This window comes from Pholcus phalangioides, unplaced genomic scaffold (genome assembly GCF_987345545.1).
Source record: "Pholcus phalangioides strain wild (caught in Gottingen) unplaced genomic scaffold, Ppha-v1.0 ptg000027l_1, whole genome shotgun sequence".
Classification (NCBI taxonomy): domain Eukaryota; kingdom Metazoa; phylum Arthropoda; class Arachnida; order Araneae; family Pholcidae; genus Pholcus; species Pholcus phalangioides.
Genome location: NW_028301617.1, coordinates 8,499,693 through 8,519,943, shown reverse-complemented (window position 1 = coordinate 8,519,943; position 20,251 = coordinate 8,499,693). Strand labels below are relative to the sequence as shown.

The window sequence follows — 20,251 nt, the reverse complement described above, 5'->3', positions numbered from 1 at the left end:
TTTCAAGTCTATGTCCACCTATGCATACCCACCGTCTGCGGAAAATTCACCGACCAACAATTCACCGCTAGGAAAATTATTTATTTTCGATGCGGAAAAATATTTAAAAAATGATTAAAATATCGAAAGTACATTTATAAGTTATTACGATCAATTTTTGTTAATTTCAGTTCTATTTGAAGGCAAAGAACTCAAAATTCCTCTGCAAGAAATGCATTGCGGCCTACTTCCTAAGCCTTCTGTGGCTGCGTAAGCCTCTGATTGGATTGCACAGCTGTAGTGAACTTTGCACCTATATACTGTTACTGATTATGTTATTAATAACAATAAAATATTTATTAATAAAATAATATTTATTATCATAACTAGAGCCCGGAAGTTCAGGCAAAATGCCATAAATGCCTTTTTTTGCCTATTTTCAAACTTTTTTGGTAAAAATGCCTTTTTTGAAATTTTCGTGGCTTAAATAAATATATATATATGTGTGTGTGTGCGCGCGCATACCTATTTTAATACATAACGCCTAGTTTTAAGTTTATTAGTGCATTCCAGAGGCAAAATTCTGTAAAACTTGGACATTTTGGACATTGAGAACTTCAAAAGATTTGCTCTTTTTAAAATTTTCCAACACTCAGTATTAATTATCATCAGAAAGCCCGTCCCTATTGCAACCCCTATTAGACACAACAATGTTATCTTTAAGGCCGAACACATACTGGGGATTGGTGGGGCTTAGAGATTGGTGGCATTTTTGGCATGCAATAACTTTGCTTTGATAGGATGGTGTTAGACGTGAATGATTTTGATTCACGCAGCGAAATTCGTTTCCCCACTGCTTCACATAATGTCTCGCTCAGGCATTGGACTGCGTAGTATATGTATAGCGGACCAATGATTGTCCCAACAGGTCATGAATTGACGTCATGGCTCACACAAAGCGGAGTAGGAGCTGACAGGGCTCTGGGGCACGACCTCCTATATCCTAGGTTATCTAGGTGGTCGTGTCTGGGGCCCCATGTTGTTTTGATTTTGTTGTTGTTTTTTGAACCATAAATTCACTGCAAACAACCATGGCTATTTATTAAACACGCATATTTAGTATTTGATTAAATTGACAAGAGTCGCCCTCAGGGGGTGTGTGACAGATGCAGCCATACAGTTCCCTGGGCGTAAGGGAGTTCAACCATATATATCAACCATAGAAATGAAAGTGATAATTCCAAATAATACAACAAATAAACGAGAATTATTCGAAACTCGAGGGAGCCCCACACGTCATTTTCTCTACGGGGTCCGCGTCTGGTAATGGTGCCCCTGGAATTCGCTTAATCCTGAGGGTCTAGTGACATTTTATTTTCGACTTGAAATCATTACATTATCCTAATTAAATAGATTTCAAGTCGAAAATAAAATGTTACTAGACCCTCAGGATTAAGCGAATTCCAGGGGCACCATTACCAGACGCGGAGCCCGTAGAGAAAATGACGTGTGGGGCTCCCTCTAGTTTCGAATAATTCTCGTTCATTTGTTGTATTATTTGGAATGATCACTTTCATTTCTATGATTGAAACATGGCTACCTTGTTCTATTTTTGTAAAAAAGAAAAAATTAACTTTTTTAAATTATAATAAACTTAAATAACTATAAAACGGGGGGGGGGGTGGTGGTGGTGGTGGTGTAGCAGTAGTAGGTAGGGCCTCCACAAAATGGCTCGGGGATCCATGATGTTCTTAAGTCAGCCACCTCATTGGGCAATTTGCCTGTTGTGGCGTTGTATTTGTATTTGTATATGAACGGAAGAAAAAAATTGACAGCTTGATTATTATTGTTGTCCTACCACGGCCATTATCCACACACGAGGTGTAATGGTTTATTAAAATTGTTTAAATCAATTTTGAACGGCAGTGCATGGTGGGTGGAATTTAAAATTTCAAGTTAAGTATTAATGTGTTAGTTAAGGTATGATGGTGAAGTTGAAACATTCATTGGTAAGCTAAAGAAAACATAACCGCTAAATAGATCGATTGAAATTTTTTTTAAAGAAATATACATTTTAATAAGAAGTAAATCGAGAACTCAACAAGAAAAACATTAAATTTCAAGCATTCCTTTTGTTGGTCTTATCGAAATTCAAACTCATAAATGGAAATTATGGAAACAAAAATATGTTACAATATTTTTGCCACTGAAAAATATTTTCTCATTAAGACACATAACTATTCATATTAAGATAAAGAATTTCACTGAAATAGAGAACAAAAGAGAGTAAAAAGAAAACAGTAGATAAGAGAGCATATAGTAGATTTCTCTTTTTACACTCACCCTATGTGTTCTCTTTCGCTCTTACATGTACATAGTAGACAGACACGTAATATGTGGGGGGATCACTAACAGTAGTATAGAAAAAATCGGTTCATAGGGTCACAATAAAGCTTCACGGTAATGAGGAGAGATGAAAAAAACCACAAAGAAATGATTGAATTTATTCCATTGGCCTTTGGACGAAATATTTCGTCCGTGAGTGTAAAGGTGTTAAATTCTACATTACCCTTGTATTCCTATATGTTTACAACTGGAATAATCAGAGCAGAAAATTAAAAAAAAATACACTGCAAAACATGATGATGTGACCCAAAAGCGACAGCATATTTCTTTATCTGAAAAAGCAGAAAAAGCAATCAAAATACAGTATCTGTATTTCGTACGAGGCTGAGGATAATTAGGTCAAGGGGCATGAGCAAATGATCGTCATCGACAAATAAGTAGATAAAACACGTTTGCTAGATTGAAAATATAATTTTATTTCGATTCATTTATTAATTCAGCACTTGATATAAACTGAAATTAAACTTTTGAATGCACTCTGTGATCATTATTAGACCTCACTTTCCCCGGAAAGCCGCAAATTAACCGGAAACCAACATTACAAAAGCTGGTATCGCTCGAATTTAACGGTATAATGACAAAAGTGGGAAAATATGGTTAGTTGAGAACAATAAATCGTGAAAACCTTTCACCAGAATCGAAGCCTTCATACACTGGAGAGCCAAAAAAATTGGTATAACCTGCCTAATATCGTGTAGGGGCCCCGCAGAAGTGCCGCAACACGACGTGGCATGGACTCGACTAATGTCTGAAGTAGTGCTGGAGGTAATTGACACCATGAATCCTGCAGGGCTGTCCATAAATCCGTAGGAGTAAGAGGGGGGTGCAGATCTCTTCTGTACAGCACGTTGCAAGGCATCCCAGATATGTTCAATAATGCTCATGTCTGGAGATTTAGGTGGCCAGCGGAAGTGTCTAAAGTCAGAAGAGTGTTCCTGGAGCCACTTTGTAGCAATTCTGGACGTGTGGGGTGTCGCATTGTCCTGCTGAAATTGTCCAAGTCCGTCGGAATGAACAATGGACATGAATGGGTGCAGGTGATCAGACAGGATGCTTACGTACCTGTCAGAGTCGTATCTAGACGTATCAGGGGTCCCATATCACGCCAACTGCACACGCCCCATACCATCACAGAGCCTCCACCAGCTTGAACAGTCCCCTGTTGACATGTAGGGGTCCATGGATTCATGAGGTTGTCTCCATACCCGTACACGTCCATCAGCTCGAAGCAATTGGAACCGAGACTCGTCAGACCAGGCAACGTGTTTCCAGTCCTCAACAGTCCAATGTCGGTGTTGTCGGGCCCAGGCGAGGCATAAAGCTTTGTGTCGTGCAGTCATCAAGGGTACACGAGTGGGCCTTCGGCTCCGAAAGCCCATAGCGATGATGTTTCGTTGAATGGTTCGCACGCTGACACTTGTTGATGGCCCAGCATTGAAATCTGCAGCAATTTGCGGAAGGGTTGCACGTCTGTCACGTTTCGATTGAGATTCTCGTCAGTCGTCCCGTTCTTGCATGATCTTTTTCCGGCCGCAGCGATGTCGTAGATTTAATTAATTGTTTACCGGATTCCCGATATTCACGGTACACTCGTGAAATGGTCGTACGTGAAAATCCAAATTTCATCGCTACCTCGGAGATGCTATGTCCCATCTCTCGTGCGCCGACTATAACACCACGTTCAAACTCACTTAAATCTTGATAACCTGCCATTGTAGCAGCAGTAACCGATCTAACAACTGTGCCAGACACTTGTTATGTTATATAGGCGTTGCCGACTACAGCGCCGTACTCTGATTGGTTCCATATCTCTTTATTTGCATACGCATGCCTGTACCAGTTTTTTTGGCTCTTTAGTTTATATCGTCGCACACAGAATGAAGTGAATATTTAAAATTATAATACATAGAAACAAACAGTAATAACTTTGCTTAGACTTGCAGACTTCCTATTTATAGCATATCGAAGCGTATATGCTAAGAGAGATGTGTCATTTCGTTTGTACTTAAAAAGAGTAATAAATTTTCCGGTTATCAAGTTCTAGTAGTGAGGCTATGCTATGATTTCTCCTCAGTGTGGACTCTTTTGTGAGTTTGTAAGTCAGACAACTGCGAAAATTGTTTGCCACAAACATCGCCCTCATATGGCATTTCTCTAGTGTGAACCCATCTGTGTTTATTCAAGGAAGAGCAGCCCGAGTACTTTTTACCGCAAATATCACATTCATATGGTTTCTCCCCAGTGTGGACGCGTTTGTGAGTTTGTAACTGAGACCGTCTCGAAAACTTTTTGCCACAAATATCACAGTCATACGGTTTCTCCCCAGTGTGGACCCTTCTGTGTTTATTCAAGGACGAGTTGTACGAAAACTTTTTGCCACAAATATCACAGTCATATGGTTTCTCCCCAGTGTGCACCCTTCTGTGTTTACTTAAGGAAGAGCAGTCTGAGAATTTTTTACCGCAAAAATCACATTCATGTGGCTTGTCTTTAGCATGAACCCGTCTGTGTATATTCAAGTAACAGAGTTGTGAAAACTTTTTACCACAAGCATCACACTCATATGGTTTCTCCTCAGTGTGAACCCGTCTGTGTTTATTCAAGGAAGAGTTGTACGAAAACTTTTTACAGCAAACATCACACTCATATGGTTTCTCCCCAGTGTGGACTCTTTTGTGTGTTTGTAAAAGTGACCGTTTCGAAAACCTTTTACTACAAATATCGCACTCATATGGCTTCTCTTTAGTGTGAACCCGTCTGTGTACATTCAAGTTAGAAAGTTGTGAAAACTTTTTACCACAAGCATCACACTCATATGGTTTCTCCTCAGTGTGAACCCGTCTGTGCATATTCAAGCAATTGAGTTGTGAAAACTTTTTATCACAAGCACCACACTTATATGGTTTCTCCCCAGTGTGGATTCTTTTGTGTCTTTGTAGGTGAAACAGTCTCAAAAATTTTTTGCCACAAACATCACACTCATACAGTTCTTCCCCAGTGTGCATCTTTCTGTGATTTTTCAAGGAAAAGCTGTTCGAAAAATTTTTAACACAAAAATCGCACTGATATGGTCTCTCTCCAGTGTGAACCCTTCTGTGTTTATTCAAGGAAGAGTTGTACGAAAACTTTTTACCGCAAACATCACACTCATATAGTTTCTCCCCAGTGTGCACCCTTCTGTGTTTATTCAAGGAAGAGCAGTCCGAGAACTTTTTACCACAAACATCACATTCATACGGTTTCTCTCCAGTGTGGATTCTTTTGTGTGTTTGTAAGTGAGAGCGTCTCGAAAACTTTTTACCACAAACATCGCACTCATATGGCTTCTCGTTAGTGTGAACCCGTCTGTGTATATTCAAGGAAGAGAGTTGTGAAAACTTTTTATCGCAAGCATCACACTCATATGGTTTCTCCCCAGTGTGGACTCTTTTGTGTGTTTGTAAGTGAGACAGTCTCGAAAACTTTTTATCGCAAGCACCACATTCATATGGTTTCTCCCCAGTGTGGACTCTTTTGTGTCTTTGTAAGTGAGACAGTCTCGAAAACTTTTTGCCACAAACATCACACTCATATAGTTCCTCCCCAGTGTGCATCTTTCTGTGATTTTTCAAGGAAGAGCTGTTCGAAAATTTTTTAACACAAAGATCGCACTGATAAGTTTTCTCTCCAGTGTGAACTCTTCTGTGTTTATTCAAAGAACTGTCTGAGAGCTTTTTTACCATAAAGATCGCACTGATATGTTCTCTCTCTCCAGAGTGAACCCTTCTGTGTTTATTCAAGGAAGAGCAATCCGAGAACTTTTCACCACAAACATCACATTCATATAGTTTCTCCCCAGTGCGCTCTTTTGTGTGTTTCTGAGACCGTCTCGAAAAATTGTTATCGCAAAAATCGCACTGTTTGCTTTCACTCCAGTGTGGACCTTTCTGTGACTTTTCAGGTTAGAGCTGTATCATTCGTTCTTTGTCCTTGAGCAGATGGCTCTTACTCTGATGAAATTGGAATCGTTGTCATAGGCTCCATCTATATTTTGTATCGGCATTGAAGACAAGTCGTCCATATTAGAATTTTTTGATTTGAACGTATGAAGTTATCTGCAAGATGAAAACTTCATTCGGTTTCTTCAATTAAAAGGGTAGTCTGATATTTATGATGAAATCTTCGCGGTGTGCCTTATTCACTTTGAAATGGTTCGGGGAGATATATTTCTCCACGCTCTTTTTTCCTCGAAAAATTGATCCGTCAGATGTTCAAGTACCTGGCAATGGGAAATAATGAAGTGAGCATATATTAATAAATATTCCATGGCTTATGATAGTATGACTTTAAAATTTAGAAAAGACGAATAGTGTGAATATACAGGGTGGTCCAGAAATCTGAACCTGTTATGAATTTGAAAAAAAAAACTTCCAAATGTGGAGAAAAACGGCTTAAAGTATTTAAAAGAGAAAGTTTAGTGACTTCAAATGGCGCATCGTACAAGTAATGTAGCTTATTGGCATGTCCATGTTACAAAGAACATAGCAAGAAATGCTCTATATAGACTTGATATCCTTCGTGCAAATAAAGGAGCGCAAGTATAAATTTTAACAAGCAATTGAAACGTTGCAATTTTTTTTTTTTGCAAATGATTTAAGCCGTTTGGTTTCTACACAGCTTTTTTTGTGAATTTTCTTTTAAACAGGTCCAGGATTCTGGACCACCTTGCACTTAAAAATGTGAGATGCTTTGCAATGCAATAATTGCATTTTTAATTGAGTTGCTGTATTTTTGAAATATATGACATCCATATTTATTTATGGGCATCTTTTTCTCAGCCATCTCGTTGGGCATTTTGTCTGTTGTGGCGTTGTATTTGTATAATGTTACATAGTATTTCATCAAGTAAACGATGACTACGACCGAAAGTGGCCGGAAAAGCAAAATTAACCCCTTCGCTTTTATCATGTCATATAACATGAAACATTTTTTCAATTTTTGCCTATAAAAAGCGAAGCCATTTTTAGTATTCGCCTATTCTCCTGCAAAATCCAACACCTCCCGAAAATAATACCAAACGCGACTTGGTGACGGAGATCGTTAAACATGCACGCATTGGCGAAGAACCAACACAGAATACACCATAAAACGTTTGTTTGAACTGTACAAACTGGATGAAACTCACCTCTCATATACAAAATAAAGGTCACGCATGGCGCAAACTGGCGAGAAAAATTGCTTCTAAAATCGCCGAAGTGTGAGTTATCGAACTTTGCTTGGCATCGAGAAAATGGACAGTCAAGATTTCTAGTGCATATTCTGGGGTGTTTAATGCGTATATTGGGATTTTCAGTGTATATTTGGCATTTCAAAGCGCATATTATGGTATTTGAAGTGCTTATTTTTGCGTTATTATGTGCTTATTTTTGCATTATTATGTGCTTACTTTTGCATTATTAAGTGCTTATTTTTGCATTATTAAGTACATATTTTTGCATTTTTAAGTGCTTATTTTTGCATTATTAAGTACATATTTTTGCATTTTTAAGTGCATATTTGCGTATTTTTAGAGCATATTTTACCACTTTTTTAGTTCATATAATCCGGGCTCTAGTAATGAATTACAGGACGGCTTATAATTTTGGTCCCGTCAGTGGCCGTTGTTCGCAAGTTTTATTGTATAAAATTGTAAAGTATGGACAAAAGGCAGTTAAAGTTGCTATATCTCCTTCATCTCAGATAGTGGGTACATCCTATTGATGAACAGGGACCTTCATATGGTGTTTTTAAGGGTATTTATGGCAAATAATTAAAAAAATTCCGTGCAAAATCATCTTTAAAAAGTAGCCAAAGATGCGGACGAATTCGCTCCGCATCCGCATCGTCTGAATAGCTCCGAATAACTCAATTGTCAAAACTTAAATGCGGATGCGGAGCCCGCACTTAGGTTTTGACACATGCGGACGACGTCCGGACCCGCATGAACATTTCGAAGATGCGGGCGAATTTCGGCTCGTCTGTGAAAGGCTCAGTATATTCCAATTGTTAAAACTTCTTCCGGACCCGCGTCCGCTCCGTGTGAAAGGGGCCTCAGATTACGGATTCATCCTGATCCTCGCTTGCAAACAGTGCCACCTGCGCGTTGTCAGGGTGAAGACGAGGTGATCTTTCCTCAACGGAGGCACTAGTACCGGAGTTAGAGGAGTCGGGTCCTTTATCTTTTGTCAGGATGTTGCTCAATGAATTTCACCATCATTATTATTATTATATTTTTCTTATCTTATCTTTTTCATTAATCCTCTCGGCGTAGTATGCCAAGCAGCCATGGTCTGTGTAGATGGGCGGCCGGCGAACGGAAGTGAAAGGGTGTCGTTTCTGGACAACATGTGACGTAGTGCAGGGATGACCGCATCGGAGGGGTATCCGTTAAGGGGGATTTTACTGTTCTTCTAAAGTTAACGGTTGCAGAGATAGTCCTATGGGCAAGCAACTTGAATCACCCTTGTTTTGTCGTCGGTGAAATTACTCAATTATGCTTGTAAAAGATCTGATTAGGTACTCGAAGATCGTGATTTCACAAGAATCTTTTACTATGGGGTATGTTCTTACCCATACAGCTCCACCGCAATGGGAAGTGATCAGAGTCCACAATTCGACAGGCTCAACATCGGCGTACGCAGGGGGTTTATAACCTCACCCCCCGCCCCTGAGCCGAGGTTTTAGTGTTATTTTGCAGGAAAAATTTAACCCCCCGCCCCTGAGCCGAGGTTTTAGTGTTATTTTGCAGGAAAAATTTAACCCCCCTCCCCCTCCCAGAACAAAAAAAAATTGACCCCCCTTCCTCGAGAAAATCCTGCGTACGCCCATGGACCTCGAAATTACTAATAAAATGAGCAATATAGGCCTACCAGTGACAAAAACTGGGGGGCGCGGTAGCCCAGGTTGATAAGATATCGCCTAAAGTATCAAAGGATGTTTTGAGGTGACGCAAGTTCGATACCCGGTTCGTCCTTACACAGGGGTACAACAGAAACGGCGACATAACCACAGAAAAAATTTCTACAGCAGGGAGTCCCCCATCGAGGGTTTAAGGCACCAACCTTTCGATGAGTATAAAAAACAAGCCTGCCTTTCGGAATCGGCAATAAAATTGTAGGTCCCGGTCTAATTTTAGCCCGCGTGTGCAGAAAATGACCGTGCTGTGACAAAAAAACTGATCAAATGACAAAAACTGGGGTTCCCAGTTTTCAAAACTGGTAAAGAAGGACGCTTTCGCCTCGCACCATTGATGACGTTACTTTCCCCAGCAGATGGCGTCACTTATACAAAAAAAAAAACGCCGCCACAATCATTTTTCCCAACTACGGAACCGCTGAAAAGGCAAAAAAATAACGACCCGCTCCCTTCGGCTTTCAAATGAACTGTTTACACTAATATTTCTCAACCTATGTCCACGGAACAGAGGTGGTCCGCAGGCAGATACGATAAAATTATTCACCCGTTGTAATTGATATTAAATAACATCCATATGGGTAAAAATAAAAGTATACCTTCATACTTAGGTTCACCCTACATCAGCGGTTCTCACCTGGTGCTCCGCGGCCACTCGAGGAATCTATTGCTTTAAATACAATTTGCTAGCTACTACTAAAATTGTTGAATGGTGTGGAAATGAAAGGTTGCTACTAATCTCAGGCAGGGATTACGCTATAAAAGTTTGATAAAAGATCTTTTAAAAATCTTGACAAAGATCTTTTTATAAATTTTGTATTCAAATTTCTTTTATACAGTTTATTTTATAAAGGAAATGTACCACACATTTTACACTATTTAAAAGATTTATATAAAATTTTTTTTTGCAAGTTTTCGTCAGCTTCGCAGTCTTCGTTAGTCTTGTGCTGTTGCCGGTAGTAGTTATGGGTGGAGAAAATTTTTTTACCATTTGCTGTAGGAAATTTATCATTTGCAATCTCTGTAATGGCTTCGGTTTTTAAAAAAAATGAAGCTTGTGTGGGTGATTGTACAGGATGGAATAATTTGCGGAAGAAACTAATTCTTTAATGCATTACATCTAACTGGGCACGCAGCTTTTAATGAATAATGTGTCAAAATATTGTCTGAGGCTTTAATAAATAATGCGTCAGTTTATAAAGAAGTTGAGGAATACAAAAGACCAGAGAGAAAGTTTAGCGACTAAATTGCCCGTGTTTCACCGTATTACTTATTGAGGCTTATATGTCACGGTAAAATCCCAAAGACTCGGGTTTTGCCAAGGCGAGTTGGTGAGAGTCTAAAAAAGCGCTTGTAGACGTTTTCATTTCGGATTTTTGCCAAGTCAAAGTCCGTTTTAAATGAATCAATCAATCATCATGAACTTATCAATTCCTGATGCTTATTAGTTATTTATTCAATACTGCTTGGCCGAGGCCTGTACAAGGTAACGCGGAGGTGAAGTTAGACAGAGACGATTGATGTTGCAAAGAAAATCGGATACTGTTGTACAATCAATAATGTTTGGCGGGAGGTTGTTCCAGTCGGTTATTGTAAGAGGAAAGAAACTAAATTTGAAACAATCTGCGAGTGCAAATATGGGTTTCAATTTTTGTGAATGGTTAATTCTTTGTGAAAAGTATGAAGCTGGAGTTAGAAAATTCGAAGTGTCGATATGAAAATGGCCATGAAGGGTTTTGAAAAGGAAAGATAATCGAGAGATATATCCACGGGTAAATAGTGGTTGCATATTGAGTTGGCGCTTGAGTTCAGTGATGGAGGCAGAGAATGTTAAGAATGAAGCGGGCGGATTTATTCTGAATAGATCCTAATTTGTCTATATTGGATAGAGTATGGGGGGTCCCAGATTTCACAGGCATATTGAGAGTACGGGAACGATGTAGGTTTGGAAGCAGAGATGTCTGAGGAGGTGACGGGTGGAGTTTTTGAGGTTCCGACGACGAAAAAAGAGTTTTTGGAGACACTTAATGAAAAACGTAATCAACATGGAGATTCCAACGGGGAGGTCGGTAGAAATACTTACATCTAGATATTTATAATTAGAAACTGCGGTGATTAAGGAGTTATTGATAGTGTAAGAAAAATCGAGGGGAAGTCTTTTGATTGATAATAATTTAATAATTATAAACAAATAATGAATAAACAAACGAAATAACCACCGTGATGAGGTTTCGACGCTATTTAAGTCCATGATGCTCGTAATTAATTTACTCCTACCAGTTAAAGCCCGTTTTAAATGAATTAATTAACCATCATTAACTTAATAGTTCCCCACTCGACTTGATTAATTAATGATTGTTTAATAATTTCAATTACTAGTGTGAGTGACGCTTAGTACCTAATGAATGACGCTTATTAATGAATGTATAGTGATAAGTATTAAAGTGAAACTTACTTTGTCGTGATGGCCCGCTGCTCGCGCTGACGCATGGGAGCGCTGGAGGAGCTTTGCCCGCTGAACCCCCTTTCAGTGAGGGCATCTTGACGCCTCATCCCTCTGGAGATGTCGGGACACTAACTAACGGGCTTGAGTACAAGTGAACCTAAACTTGGATACGTGGCAGCATTTAGGAAAACTAATAAGTTATTATCGTTTTATTAATTTTTTTTAAACGGGTTTTTATTGTGGAGAATAAATAAAATAATTTATTCATTAATATTAATTCCCCAATTAGCCTTATTTTTTAATCAATTAATTAATAATCGTAAAGAATTAAAGTTAATGATGGTTTATTGACTGATTAAAAACGGGCTTTGACTTGGTAATGAATCCGAAATAAGAACGTTTGCGAGTATTTTTCGGACACCTTGCCTCCGAGCTTTTACCTTGAACCGTGGCATATACATACATCGGAGTGGCACTTGCGGATCGTGATGCAGCAACTGAACATTATATTGGCTCTCGAATAGAAAGAAGTTGGTCACCCTTCATATGATGAACTAATTCAATCTCCACCATCTCAGATGAGAATTAAATGAATGTATCATTAATGTGAATCCGGTGATGTGATAATATGACAGGGTTTCTCAAAGTGGGCGCCGTGGCTTCTGGGGACGTCCCGGCGGGGGAATGAAGATATTGATTTTTTGTGCCTCTTTTTGCTTTGAACTGGTTCTTTTATAAGTGAAAACACCACTTAACTATTCTGGGGAGCAGCAGCAGGAAACCCAGGAACTGGGCAAGTGAGCCGCGGGTGACATAAAACTCATTTTCTATAAGACCTCATTGTGCCTTTTCGGGGGGCTCCCGGGCAGACTTCTATTTGGGGTCTGCTCCGACTTTTTTGCAGGGTCCTGTATTTGTGAAAATTTTCTTCAATTTTGTGAAAAGTGTCATTAATTTTGTGAGAATTTTGTAGGAAGCGAAATAATCTAGTTTGTCTATCACAAAAGAAATTAAATTTAAAATTTATGGATTCGTTATTTTTTTTATTTCGTGAAGGGTTCGTTTTTCGGATCCGAAATTTTGTGAAAGGTCCGGAAAACGGACCCAAATTTTGGCTGGACAGACCCCCGGTAAGTGTAAATTTTTGTGGAGCCCCATTCGGCTCGGAGCCCTGAGACAGTGCCCCGGTCTAGTTACATTCCTAATTTTCTATCATATTTATTGTTGAAAACGCAAGTTTCTTTTTAATCCAAGAAATACACACGGTAGAGAATCATTTGTTTTTCCTCCCCAGAAAAGGGAGGAGCAAGTGAGACGAAAAGGTGACGTACAAAGAACAGGTTTTTGAAGAGTTAATACGTCACAGGGTGTCATGTACTTGAAACCGCAGGATAGGAATCGCATCAGCATAACTCTTTAGTCAAACATTTATGAAGACGCAATATTTGACGAAAGATTTCGCACCTGATATATACACTGCTCAAAACAAGTAGGGGAACAAGCAAAAAAGTGAAGAAAACCGTGCGAGACAGCCACGTATTGGCATACAATGGATAGTACACGCGTATCAATGCGCAATACAGAAAAAAGACGTAAAAAAATTTGGAATTAAGCTTTAATTGTTTGAAAATATGGAAAAAAAACATGAAAAGATGATTTAGGGCAACAATTTGGTTACATGTAAACGATAAAAAAACGTACTGTTTAGACATGATGCATGAGTTTTAATAGGGCGTGTGGTCTCCTCGAACAGCAAAGTCTGCTGCACACCTGTTTGCCATGGATGCGATGAGGTTATCGATCAGACTTTGGGGAATACTGTTCCACTCCTCAAGAAGTGCAATCTGCAAGTCTCGGACAGTAACAGGCGGCCTTGGTCGCGCAGCAATGCGTCGTCCGAGCATGTCCCAAACATGCTCGATTGGATTCAGGTCAGGAGAGCACGCTGGCCATTCCATACGCTGTATTGTTTCAGCTTCAAGCATGTTCTTCACCAGACGAGCTCTATGCGGTCGGGCATTATCATCCTGGAAAACAAAGGAATCTCCAATGGCTCCACTCCAGCATAAGGGATGACATGAGGTCGCAGTATCTCGTCTGCATACCTTCGGGCCGTCAAAGTGCCATTCCGAATGATATGCAGGTCCGTACGTCCGCCAATGCTGATTCCACCCCATACCATCCAACCAGCTCGTCTGTATTGTGACCTTTCACGAACGAATGCGGGGTTATTTCGAGTGTCCCTGTCCCTCCATACCAGAACACGTCGGGTGTCACACTCCAGACTGAATCGGGACTCGTCTGTAAACAGCACTTGGCTCCAATCATGTTGCTCCCAATCTCGATGTTCAGCAGCCCATCTTCTTCGGGCCGCACGGTGGCGTGGGGATCAACGGAATGCAGACCATTGGCGTACGTGCATAGAGCCCTCCCTCATGAAGCCGATTACGTACTGTTTGGCTGGACACCCTTCGTCCTGTTGCCAAGAGCAACCGTCTTTGCAGCTGCGTAGCATTCTCTGTTCTGTTTCGACGGGCTGTTAACCGTATATACCGGTCATCAGTTGCTGTAGTGGCGCGTGGCCGACCTTGCCCTGGTCGACGTCTAACATTTCCTGCTTCTTGGAATCGATTCCACAGCCTTGCAACAACACTTCTGGCGACTCCAACAGCGTCCGCGACACTACGTTGTGTTTGCCCGGATTCCAGTCTGCCTATAACACGCCATGCCATGGATTCCGGTAAATCACGTTGTTGAGACATTCTCAAGTCACCTTGTCTCAAAAAACAATACTGCGCAATCGAATTTCACAGTAAAACAGACGTTTCTGCAACATCCCGATTTCTGCCCTTATCTCCTTTTTCTGGTTTTTGACGTCATGAACTTTGATTTGCATATGAAGTTTTCTTCTTCCGTTTCCTGCTAGGCTTTAAATTATGGATGATTCATTTTATGTTACTTATCGGTATACATCTTTGCGTAATTTTGTTAAAACCATGTGCTCCCCTAATTGTTTTGAGCAGTGTATAATGTATTGGGTCACTGTCCACCATCAGAGATAATGAAACAAATGTATAATCAATGTAAACCAACAAATCCAGTGATGCGTCATGTATAAACAGCAGAGCCCGGATATAGCGAATTGGCACGTGAAAAACATCCGTAGTATCCGATATTCGTGAAAATCGATAAACCATAAATATTCGAGTTTAATGAGAAAAACTCCCTTCTAAACTTACTCGCGATGATGGAACAGGTTGTCCTCGAACAGACTTAAAAATTTAAGAAACTAAAAATGAAAGTTATTCACGTAAGTCACATTGAACATTGAAGGACCGGACACACCCCGCTTCCCATCTCAGAGAGATATCGAAGCTTTCCCGGGGGATGGGTGTATAAGGAAATTTATTAATTATGTGAAAATAACAATGACATACATATATACAATAAATAATCTGGAATAAATAATCGTACAAATTGTGATCATATAGCATCATCCACAGATAATCAGTCCGTAATCGTAATAGTCCTTATATAAATAATCAAAGAATAATTTTTTTTTTTTCTTGTATGTGATAGAATCTGGAATTGAGTTTATCCAATCTAGAATATACCAATTTCGGCAATCAAGCTGTAATAAGATATAAATTGACGTCTATATGTCCGGCATCTCCATTTCATTCACACCCGCCGGAAAAGGATTTTAAAATTTTTGTTTCCAATGCGTCTGCCCAAATAAAAAAATTTCACTCAACCTGGCGGAATAAAAATAAGCAGAATAAAGTATCCCTGCGATGCGGGGTCGGAAATATCCTGACATCGTGATATTTTGACGTTTCCTCTCAAAAAAATTTAATAACAAGAAATTAATTGCATATAGAAACGTCCTCTCCACTTGTCAATACAAGATTCAAGACTGGTTATTTGTGGAGATGAAGATTAGAAGGAAGAAAATTCATCACTGCCCCCCCCCGGGGACTCGAACCCCGGTCTCTCGCTTGCCGGACGAGTGCTCTACCATCTAAGCTATGGAAGTAGATCGAACATTTCAACCTATAACCAGTCTATGATAACCAGTCTTTCGATGAATCTTGTATTAAAAAGTGGAGAGGACGTTTCTATATGCATATGGCCATCCGGTTGGCATTTGTCATTCACGAGCTATTAGTTGATTGTTGACCCCGTCCATGTACGATGCCTTTCAACATATATATATACGCTCCAAGGTTGAAATACTCTACCTGCTTCCATAGCTTAGATGGTAGAGCACTCGTCCGGCAAGCGAGAGACCGGGGTTCGAGTCCCCGGGGGGGCAGTGATGAATTTTCTTCCTTCTAATCTTCATCTCCACAAATAACCAGTCTTTCGATGAATCTTGTAAGAAATTAATTGTCAAAATAGTTGCAGTTCTCAAACCTGGACAAAAGGGCAAATTTTCTAAAACGTAGGACACTTGAACTTATATCAAAAAAGAAGACGTCCGTCAACCAGGGACAGATCTTGAGCTCGGTTTTTTTTTAAACATTGTGAACATGGTGACTATACGTCCCGCATTGTCCCGTATTTTCCGGAGCAGTCACGGTTTTTCTTTTTTCTGACTTTTTTTGAAAAAAATACCCGTTTTTTTTTGTTTTTTTTTTTTTGTCAAAGTTTTTTTGCATTTGTTAATATACAATATGTTTGTTCTTATACAATCACCTTCATTCTAAGAAGATACAGGACTCTTATTTTCTCCAATGCACATACACTTAAATTCTGTATCACTCACATTTCTTTAAAAGTTGTGCAATTCAGCCATGTTGGTTTAATTTTCTTGCTTTCAAACTTTAATATTGTGGTCTACAAACTTCAAATGCCCATCTTCTTGACGGGAACAGATAATATTCTCTCCAAGGACTACTACTAGAATTTACTAGAGAATATTCTTATCAAAAATAACGATTATTCTCAAGTTGTTTATGGAGATTATTCATTATAATACATGTTATTACATATATTCTTGATAATACTCTCTGGAAAGATTTCGGTAAATGAAGAATATTCTCATTGAGGAGAATACTCGAGAATATTCTCCGGAAGGACTATTATTAATAACTTCAGAATGATTCTTATTATTTTCTATAAGAATATTCCCCAGTAATTTATGAAAGTAGCCCTTTCGGAGAATATTCTCAAGGATATTATATGCAACTGTATTATAAATAACAGGAGAATATTCTCATCAAATACATATAAGAATATTCTCGAATTGTTTATAATAGTAGTCCTACCAGAGAATATTCTCCTCGATGAGAATATTCTCCGAAAGATTATTCTCGAGAATTTTACATCTCTAGTTTGCTTGGCCCGTTTGAGAAAGTATCTAGTTGCGGCGCTAGATAGATGACAACAGCTACTGAACACAAAATACGTCAAATGCTGGGCACACACACATAAGCACACTGTTAAGTTTCACCAACACAAATCTGACATAGCTCGCATATTCAGGTGTGAAAATATGTGGCAGTTAAATGGCGACAGATCAGAGTGGTGGACCATCAGGGAGGGAAAATAAAATCATTTTACCAGAAAAACCAAAGTATGAATAGGGAATCAGAAGATAAGAGTCTGAGAGAGAATCTAATTTGGTCAGAAAATATTGAAAGTACTAAGATTTTTTTAATGAAATGTAAAATCAATCAGAAGGGAATTTACAGATTGATTTATTAGTAAATATATAAATGTGTGCCTCCAACTGTTAATTAAAGTGGATCCTGCTTATAACGTTTTTCAAAAAACCATCATAGAAAACGTTTTAAATAGGAAAACATTTTAACCCTAGTTAACAACAGTGCATAACTGTTGCCAATTAGCAACAGCTATTTTAAACATGTTTCTTTTTCCGTTGTCAATTGGCAACTTCGTGTTTGAAATATTCATTGTTCCCATTTCTCAATTTCTTTCAAAAGACATTTATGAATAGGCTGACCATATTTCCTCGAGAGAAATACGGGACATTACGTTTCCAAATACGGGGAAATACGGGACATCGCCAATTTTCACCAACAACAACGCCAAATTCAAACAAAGTTGCCAAATATTGTTGAAATTATACGGAAAAATCACAATGGCGGGAAATGATGCAAATTGCAGTGAATTACAATGTATTCCACGAAAGACGAACGTTCAAGGCAAATGTGGGAGATTAATATTCTCATATATAGTTGTAATTATCGTAAAATAATTTATGAGTTGAAAAATAATGTCAATCTTTGACTTTAATAAAGAATAAAAATTCAAGTTGGCATCGTGTAAAATACGGGAAAAACACTTTTGCCAAAAAGTCGGGACGGCCAAAAAAAAACAGAAAATACCGGGACTGTCCCGGGAAATACGGGACGTATGGTCACCCTATTTATGAATGACAGTAAAACTCCACAATTAAAAAAGAAATGTAAATCTTCTGTAAAACCTGTCAAAAAAGAAAAATATGCACTGTAGGGTCGAAAAATGACTTATTTGCATTTGTTTCTTTTTTTTTTACGTTGAAGTTGGCAACCCAAGTTTTTTTTCTTCTATAGTTGGAATCACAAAGAAGGTAGTTATGTATTTGGAAAGTAATAATACTTCAATACATTTATTTTATATGCGAGTTTACATCGTCTTGCACCTGTACGTCCCCTTTCAGACCATGTATAAGGAGTACAACTCGAAATAGATTTTTTTTTTAATTTGTTTTCCGGCTTTCTAAAGGGTTTAATTAATTACGGAAAAAATTATCAGCTCAAAATAAAAGAAATCATGCATTGTAGGGTTAAAAGGAAATCTTAATGAGAGAATTACTTATTGTTAGGACCAGGAAAACTAAGTTATACAAAGTGGGAAAAGTTCTAAATGGGAGGAATGTTATAAGCGGGATAAACTGTATATTTGTTTTAGATTTGCGGAACTCCATACGTTTTAAATTCTCACCTTTGGATAAGTATGAACGAACTTTTGGATAGAACATGTTTTAAGCAATAAAAATTACTTGATTCACAGATACCTTTTTCTACCCACAACATGGCCCACAGCTCAGTCTCAACGAAGAAATATAAGCAGGTGACCTGGGCATGCCCTGGAAGATAATTTATAGGAATACCAGTAAGTTATTGGGGGGGGGGGGGGCGCATAATTTTTTTTCAAGATAAATTTTTATATGAGAGGGACCCACTTTCACTCAAAAAGGACCCAGATTTTTCGAATAACCAAAGCAAATCGAATTTAAAGCAAATCGAAGCCATGATCAGTGAAAGAAATAATTCCAAAATCGATAATGAACAATCAAAATCCAGATATTACGTAAAAAATAATTTAGGGAACAGAATCAGTCAAAAAGAAATATATATATAGGGTGACCATGCGTCCCGTATTTCCCGGGACAGTCCCGGTTTTCTTTTTTTTTCTGGCTGTCCCGACTTTTTTGCAAAAGTGTCCCGGTTTTTCCCGTTTTTTTACATGGTGCCTACTTGGATTTTAATTCTTTATTGAAGTCAAAGATTGAAATTATTTTTCAACTCATAAACTATATTATGATAATTACAGCTACAAATAAGAACTTCAATTTCCCACGTTTGTCTTGTTGAATGTATTATTTCGTCGAATTCATTTTAATCCACTGCAATTTGCAGTAACGCTTCGTTTTCCACCATCGCGATTTTTCAGTAATTTCAGCAATATTTGGCAACTTGTTGCACTTTTGGCGTTGTTCTTGGCGATAATTGGCGATGTCCCGTATTTTCCCGTATTTGGAATCCCAATTTCCCGTATTTCTCTCGAGGAAATACGGTCAGCCTAAATATATCAGAAACAATCAAAATCCACAGATTTAAAGACAGGTGATTATTTCCTGAGATTTAAATTCTATACAAACGTACGAGTACTTCCTTTCACTGATAGATGGCAGCACATTATGTTTAAATGTACAGAAAGAATAAATTTGCTTCGGAAAAATGGAATGAAATTCCCAATCTTTGATAAGAACAAAAAAAGAAATGTCTCACCTAATGAATATACGAAGTTGACAACCTTTCCCACCAACAATGGATGCGTTGATCGATCAAATGATGGTTTTCACTTCAAATGCAATGATGCCCAATGAAATATAAACATAAAACTACGGCATGATCGAAAGCCCTTAAAATACAATGAATGAATGCCAATGTAGATAAGAGATGGGCGATCTGCTCATGAGCCGTCTAGAAGAGCCGCTCTTTTCAAAGAGTGAGTGGGCGACGGTGTTCTTGAAAAAAGAACCGCCGCCCTTTTACACTTCCATCGCACACAAGAAACTACCAAGAACAGGCAGACTTTCGCAAATGTGAAAAGAACCGTGACGGCTCATATTGCCTGTTACTAACGAACCGTGATAAACTACGAACGGCGGAAATTTAAGTGAATTGTTTTCCGTTGAAACGCCTCTTGTAATTGGTCGGAAATGACCCGTGATCCACTTTTATCGCCCATGTTGCC

General features: G+C 38.7%; 2 protein-coding genes across 2 annotated transcripts in view; both read right to left on the bottom strand.

Moving 5' to 3' along the window:
• The window catches only part of LOC149068350 (uncharacterized), a 29,746-nt gene extending 9,802 nt beyond the window's left edge, over positions 1-19,944 (bottom strand). The window contains exon 1 of the mRNA XM_089251654.1: positions 19,783-19,944. The gene's annotated coding sequence lies outside the window, so the exon portion shown is untranslated. The remainder of the gene's footprint in view (positions 1-19,782) is intronic.
• Positions 4,443-5,390, bottom strand: LOC149068351 (uncharacterized). The gene is made up of 2 exons (XM_089251929.1): positions 4,949-5,390; positions 4,443-4,864 (listed from the first exon to the last, which is right to left on the bottom strand). Exons 1-2 carry the CDS (start codon positions 5,388-5,390, stop codon positions 4,443-4,445), a joined length of 864 nt encoding a protein of 287 aa, XP_089108055.1.
• Positions 19,945-20,251: the final 307 nt, after the last annotated feature.

Coding starts and splice junctions, on each gene's coding strand:
- LOC149068351 (XM_089251929.1), bottom strand. CDS start 5,390: ATGCACACTGGGGAAGAACTGTATGAGTGTGATGTTTGTGGCAAAAAA. Junction 4,865..4,948: donor TCACACTGAGGAGAAACCAT/ATGAGTGTGATG, acceptor AAGACAAGCCAC/ATGAATGTGATTTTTGCGGT.